We start from the raw sequence: 7798 nt of genomic DNA on the forward strand, positions 1-7798 counted from the left end.
CGATGTGTCCCCGGGCTTGGCAAACCCGCCGCGACGCGTCGTCAACATCATCTACCTCCTGGCGCACCACTACTTCGACACCACTGCGCCCATGCTAACTCGGTGCCCCCTTGCGCCCGCGGCTCCACGGCGACTTCCTCGACACCGGCCAACCCGACTCGACATCGACCACGGCATTCTTCGCACGGCTACCTCGACCACGGCTCCACCACACACGCTCTCGGCTACATCGACAAACGGCACAAAGGGCTACCGCCTGCTTGAGCAACCTCGTTGGTTTCCACTCCAGCCACGACTCCGCGATGCATCGACCGTTACGACTGTGGGGGGTGTCCGTCGGCTTGCCTTCGGATTCTTCTCCAGTCTCACTGTCTGCATCGCTACCGTTGTGACTGCGGGGGGATGTTGAGTAACGTGATTGTATTAGGAAACATAGGTTAGACTAGGAAATATTCTGGCTTGCCTTGTACTCCAAGTAGATCATGTACTCCTATATATATGCCCACGAGGCTCAAGCAATACAACGACTATTCCACCAATCCCTTTCTCCCATCTAACAGTCATGACCGGTTGTTCATGGTACTTACAGTATCGTACTGCCGAGAAAGTGAAGGGCAGTTTGTTAGCTGAACGTACACGTTCTGCTACTGGTACTACTATCTATGTGCTTGACTTGGCACTGCACTAACAGGGTTTCATTGTTTTCTTGTCTTTGCTCAGAAAATCTCAGATATCTCAGTCACACGCTTTAGTCTCCGATCCCCTTGTCTTGACTGACCAAAGCAAAGCCTAGCCAAGCTGGCTGAATTTCTTGCCCTACTACTTATTTGTAGGTATCTTGGTTCTTTCATTTACTTATTGATTGTACCTTGTTTTCCAACTTCAGCTCCCTCGTAGTTGGTTTACATCAAACTTCATCGCAGAGCTCCACCTATGATCGCCTGATCAAAATTCAAGTATGTATATCGTGATCTTCATGATCAGCATGTCCTACCAATGCATCGCTCCCCTCGCTTCCGCAGTACCCACCAACTACACTGCTTCTAACATGCATGTTACTTCTGTTCATGGCCGCCCCGTTACCAACACCACAGTGGCAATGGCCAATGGCGTACCCTCCATAGACTTCTTAGAGCACGAGGCACCTCTCTTGTTGCCCCCGAGCGAATCCAAAGGCTGGGCGGAAGTTGATGATTCGAATCCGGTCACACATCGTTACACAGTTCTTACTAGTAAGGCTCCTAGAGATGATCCGGTAACCGGTTCTGCCCCTTGCAGAGGTAATTGCACAAGCCGAACGGACAGAGTGAGTCCGAGGAATCACATCCCTTCTCCTTTTGTTCCCCCCGTTGCCTCAAACGGTAGCACAGCTGAGCGGCTTCCACCTATCCGCCGGCGAGTGCAACGAAGAGTGCACCGTCGACACAGGAAGAAAGGTGACACCATCAAAGTAAGGAAATTACTGGGTGTTTATCGCCATCCGACGAGATTACAGAGTGAGCCTAGAGGCTCGAGAGTTACCGCTGTAGCTGTAGGTTCTGTGGTGTCGGTCTTGCTCTGTGTCCTTGCAGGGCTTTTGCCGTGGTGTATGTGTCGCAACTCGGCAACGCCAGCATCCATCGACTCGGAGTCAGAGGAGGACGAGTCCGTCCTGAGGCCTGAGCTACTCCAGCAAGCAGCAGGCCCTGGCCGATACAACTACTGCGATCTGGCAGCCGCAACGAGCAATTTCGCCCAGAGCAAGAGGATCGGGCGAGGGGGGTTCGGGTCGGTCTATTGCGGCTACCTGGATGAACAGGGCCGTCATGTGGCAGTCAAGATGTTCTCCATGGAATCGCTAGACCAAGGGAGTATGGAGTTTGAGCACGAGGTGAAGATCATGAGCCAGCTCAGGCATCGGAACGTTGTCCAGCTCCTGGGCTGGTGTGATTGCCGGAAAGGGCTCTTGCTTGTGTATGAGCTTGTGCCTGGAGGCAGCCTGGACAAGCGTCTCCATGACCCTGAGAAACTGTTAACCTGGCAAGAAAGGTACTGCCAAGCCTCACATTTTGCAGTTATGAAACAATGTTTATCTGCTTCATCGCTTTAACAGAGATTTTTTATACGTCCTCCTCACAGGTACAAGATCGCACTTGGCCTAGGCTCAGCCATACAATATCTCCACACGGAGTGCAACCAATGTGTCGTGCACGGCGACATCAAACCAAGCAACATCATGCTTGACTCGTCGGACAGCGCCAAGCTGGGCGACTTTGGGCTAGCACGGCTTGTTGACCATGGAGCAGAACCACAAACTACGCAGGTAATCGCGGGGACCGTCGGGTACATGGACCCTGAGTTTGTGAGCAGCCAGAAACGCGGCACAGAATCAGATGTCTACAGCTTTGGCATTGTGCTTCTTGAGATCGCCTCTGGCATGCGGCCAGTGGCTTCGGGGCAGCCCTCCGTGCTGCTGCTGAGACGCGTCTGGGACATGTACGACCGCAACTCGATCCTTGACGCCGCAGATGGAAGGCTCAGTGGCGATTTTGACGGACACCAGATGGAGCACGTGCTCGTGACGGGTCTCTGGTGCGCGCATCGCCACAAGAGCCAGCGGCCGTCCATTGAGCAAGCCATGGTTGCCCTGCGTCGTTGTAAAGATGATTTTGAGTCGCCGGTGGTTCCGGTTCCACTTCCGGCCATGCATTGGCCCGACTCCGAGCAAATGCGTTCCCTGGAGGAACAGGCATATGGCGACCTGCCCACCGGAAGCTCCAGTTCGGCATGCTTGTCTGCCGCTACTGTTTATCATACGCTTGAGCACTCGTCTCATCTTCCGGTACTCGACAGGTGCTGGCACCCATGCCAGTCGCTCTAACAGCTTAAACATTGCAGCAGTATGCATGGTTTCTGAAAATGATCCTGCTCCTCATTTGTGCTGCAGCAGACAAATCTGCCTTTAAGACCAAACCAAGGTTAACAAAGTGGCAGCGGGGCTTCAATTTCGACTTGAAGATGCAGTTGTGAACGAAAGGGATAGGATATTTGTTTCTTCTGCGATGTGTCATGAGATTATTATGTATAATTTCCCTTTTTTCTGTCGATTATGTATAATTTCCGTTTTTTCTCTCGGTTGCCGTAGGGTGAATTGTATTATAGGCAACTAGACTGGAGATGCGCGCGAGTTGCCGCACCCATTAAATGCATTGCTTTGTACTCCATGTGGACAATATGGTTCCGCAAAAAAAAAGACAATATATGGTTAAAAATATTCAGGTGGCTTCTTTTTTGCCGGAAACACCCGATCTATTTTTTTTCAATCATGGTAGTACAATGAACACCAGAAATAACAAATATTACATCCAGATTCATAGACCACCTAGCGACGACTACAAGCACTGAAGCGAGCCAAAGGCACCACCTAACGCCACCTAGCGACGACTACATTTTTAGAACTCATAGTTTTTTTAAAATTTGAGAAGATTTTTCAAATTCATGAAATTTGAAATTCAATTTTTGTTTCAAACCCCGAACAGTTTTTAATGAAGACCATTCAACATGAATGGTGACCTATCTTAGGAACAATAAACATTTTTAATGAAAACCATTCAACATGAATGGTGACCTATCTTAGGAACAATGAACATTTTTTAATGAAGCAAAAATAGGAAAGATGAAAGGAAAAAAAGCGGCGTTCGCCAAGCCCATGGGCCGACCCAAAGCGCTCATGGAGGCTGGGGTGCGCGATAGGAGGCTATATGCCGGCCCGAATCCTAACTAATGACCGTACTGATCCGCCGGGGTTATATTGAAGGAAATATGCCCTAGAGGCAATAATAAAGTTGTTATTTTATATTTCCTTATTCATGATAAGGGTTTATTATTCATGCTATAACTGTATTGATCGGAAACTTAAATACATGAGTGAATACATAAACAAATATCGTGTCCCTAGTAAGCCTCTGCTAGACTAGCTCGTTGATAAAGATGGTTAAGGTTTCCTAACCATGGACATGAGTTTCATTTGATAACAGGATCACATCATTAGGAGAATGATATGATGGAAAAAAACCATTCATTAGCTTAGCATAACGATCGTTCAGTTTTATTGCTATTGCTTTCTTCATGTCAAATACATATTCCTTCAACTATGAGATTATGCAACTCACGGATGCCCGAGGAATACCTTATGTGCTATCAAAAGTCACAACGTAACTGGGTGACCATAAAGATGCTCTACAGGTATCTCCGAAGGTGTTTTTGAGTTGGCATAGACCGAGATTAGGATTTGTCACTCCGAGTATCGGAGAGGTATCTCTGGGCCCTATCGGTAATACACATCATAAGCTTGCAAGAAAATGACTAAGGAGTTAGTCACAAGGTGATGTATTACGAAACGAGTAAAGAGACTTTCAGGTAACGGGATTGAACTAGGTATGAAGATACCGACGATCGAATCTCGGGCAAGTAACATACCAATGGACAAAGGGAATTACGTATGTTGTCATAACAGTTCGACCGATGAAGACAGTTTTACACACGCAGAATACTTGGGTTAAACTTGACGAGCCTAGCATGTACATACATGGCATCGGAACACTGGAGAACAAAAAGTCGAACATGAATCATATAGTAGATATGATCAACGAGATGTTCAACATTGATAACTACCCCATCTCACGTGATGATTGGACATGGGTTAGTTGATTTGGATTACGTATCACTTAAATAACTTGAGGGCTGTTAATTTAAGTGGGAGTTCATTAGTAATTTGATTAACTAAACTTAATTTATCATGAACTTAGTCTTATAGTTTTTGCATATCTATGTTGTAGATCAATAGCTCGTGATTTAGCTCCCTACTTTTTATATGTTCCTAAGGAAAACGAAGTTGAAGGATGATAGTAGCAATGATCGGACTAGATCCGTGATCTGAGGATTATCCTCATTGCTGCATAGAAGAAATATGGCCTTGATGCACCACTAGGTGACAGACCTATTGCAGGAATAGATACAGACGTTATGAACGTTTGGCTAGCTTGATATGATGACTACTTAATAGTTTAGTGCCCCATGCTTTACGGCTTAGAAACCGGGACTTTAAAAACGTTTTGAACGCCCGAGAGCATATGAGATGTTCCAAGAGCTGAAATTGGTATTTTAGACTCATGCCCGTGTCGGTAGGTATGAGACCTCTGACAAGTACTTTGCCTACAAGATGAAGGAGAATAGCTCAGCCAGTGAGCATGGGCTCAGAATGTCTGGGTACTACAATCGCTTGAACCAAGTGGGAGTTAATCTTCCAGATAAGATAGTGATTGACAGAGTTATCTAGTCACTATCACCAAGCTAGTACAACTTCAAGATGAACTATGATATGCAAGGGATGACGAAAACGATTCCCGAGCTCTTCGCGATGCTGAAGTCGGTGAAGGTAGAAATCAAGAAAGAGCATCAAGTGTTGATGGTTAACAAGACCACTAGTTTCAAGAAAAAGGGCAAGGGTAAGAAAGGGAACTTCAAGAAGAATGGCAAGCAAGTTGCCACTCCCACGAAGAAGCCCAAAGCTGGACCTAAGCCTGAAACTAAGTGCCTCTACCATAAAGTGAATAGTCACTAGAAGCGAAACTGCCCCAAATACTTGGCGGATAAGAAGGAGGGCAAAGTGAACAAAGGTATATTTGATATACATGTTATTTATGTGTACCTTACTAGTATTTGTAGTAGCCTCTGGGTATTTGATACTGGTTCAGTTGCTAAGATTAATAACTCGAAATAGAAGTTGTAGAATAAACAGAGACTAGTTAAGGGCGAGGTGACAATATGTGTGTTGGAAATGATTCCAAGGTTGATACGGTCACCGTCGCACACTCCCTCTACCTTTGGGATTAGTGTTGGACCTAAATAAATATTATTTGGTGTTTGTGTTGAGCATGAATATGATTTGATCATGTTTATTGCAATACGATTATTCATTTAAGTCAGAAAATAATTGTTGTTCTGTTTACATGAATAAAACCTTCTATGGTCATACACCCAATGTAAATGGTTTATTGAATAATCTCGATCGTAGTGATACACATATTTATAATATCGATGCCAAAAGATGCAAAGTTAATAATGATAGTGCAACATACTTGTGGCACTGCCATTTAGGTCATATTCGTGTAAAGCAGATAAAGAAACTCCATGCAGATGAACTTTTGGAATCATTCGATACTTGCGAACCATGCCTCATGGGCAAGATGACTAAAACTACGTTCTCCGGAACAAAGGAGCGAGCTAATGACTTATTGGAAATAATACATACCGATGTATGCGGTCCGATGAGTGTTGAAGCACGCGACGGGTATCGTTATTTTCTGACCTTCACAGATGATTTGAGTAGGTATGGGTATATCTACTTGATGAAACACAAGTCTGAAACATTTGAAAAAGTTCAAAGAATTTCATAGTGAAGTGGAGAATCATCATAACAAGAAAATAAATTTTCTACAATCTGATCGTGGAGTCAAATATTTGAGTTACGAGTTTGGCTTTCATTTAAAACAATGTGTTATTGTTTCACAACTCACGCCACCTAGAATACCACAGCGTAACGATGTGTTTGAACGTCGTAACCGTACTTTATTAGATATGGTGCATTCTATGATGTCTCTTACTGATTTACCACTATCATTTTGGGGTTATGCATTAGAGACAGCTGCATTCACGTTAAATAGGGCATTGTCTAATCCGTTGAGACGGCACCGTATAAACTGTGGTTTGGCAAGAAACCTAAGTTGTCGTTTCTAAAAATTTAGGGTTGCGACACTTATGTCAAAAGGCTTTAGCCTGATAAGCTCGAACCCAAATCGGAGAAGTGCGTCTTCATAGGATACCCTAAGGAAACAATTGGGCACACCTTCTACCACAAATCCGAAGGCAAGATCTTTGTTGCCAAGAATGAAACCTTTCTAGAGAAGGAGTTTCTCTCGAAAGAAGTGAGTGGGAGGAAAGTATAACTTGATGAGATAATTGTACGTTCTCTCGAATTGGAAAGTAGCACATCCGAGAAAACCATTCCCATGATGCGTACGCCAACTAGAGAGGAAGCTAATGATGATGATCATGAAACTTCAGATCAAGTTACTACTGGAACTTGTAGGTCGAACAGAACACGTTCCGCACCAGAGTGGTACGGTAATCATGTCCTAGAAGTCATGTTACTAGACCATGACGAAACTACGAACTATGAAGAAGCTATAATGAGCCCAGATTCCGATAAATGGCTTGAAGCCATGAAATCTGAGATAGGATCCATGCATGAGAACAAAGTGTGGACTTTGGTGGACTTGCCTGATAATTGGCAGGCCACTGAGAATAAACGGATCTTCAAGAAGAAGACGAACGCTGATGATAATGTCACCATCTACAAAGCTCGACTTGTCACGAAAGGTTTTTGACAAGTTCAATGGATTGACTATGATGAGATATTCTCACCCGTAGCGATGCTTAAGTCGGTCTGAATCATGCTAGCAATTACCGCATTTTATAATTATGAAATTTGGCAAATGGACGTCAAAACTGGATTCCTTAATGGATTTCTTAAACAAGAGTTGTATATGATGCAAACAAAAAAAATCCGATCCTAAAGGTGCTAACAAAGTGTGCAAGATCTAGCGATCCATCTATGAACTGGTGCAAGCATCTCGGAGTTGGAATATACATTTTGATGAGGTGATCAAATCATATGGTTTTATACAGACTTTATGATGAAGCATGTATTTACAAGAAAGTGAGTGGGAGCTCTGTAGCATTTCTGATATTATATGTG

At 44.5% G+C, this 7798-nt stretch overlaps 1 protein-coding gene across 1 annotated transcript; it reads left to right on the forward strand.

The window, feature by feature from the left end:
- Positions 1-591: 591 nt before the first annotated feature.
- Positions 592-3253, forward strand: LOC123116082 (probable kinase CHARK). Its single transcript, XM_044537087.1, has 2 exons — positions 592-2028; positions 2119-3253. The coding sequence occupies exons 1-2, from the start codon at positions 959-961 to the stop codon at positions 2858-2860; spliced, it is 1812 nt and encodes a 603-aa protein (XP_044393022.1). The 5' UTR covers positions 592-958; the 3' UTR covers positions 2861-3253.
- Positions 3254-7798: the final 4545 nt, after the last annotated feature.

Source organism: Triticum aestivum, chromosome 5B (assembly GCF_018294505.1).
Source record: "Triticum aestivum cultivar Chinese Spring chromosome 5B, IWGSC CS RefSeq v2.1, whole genome shotgun sequence".
In the NCBI taxonomy this organism is placed as follows: domain Eukaryota; kingdom Viridiplantae; phylum Streptophyta; class Magnoliopsida; order Poales; family Poaceae; genus Triticum; species Triticum aestivum.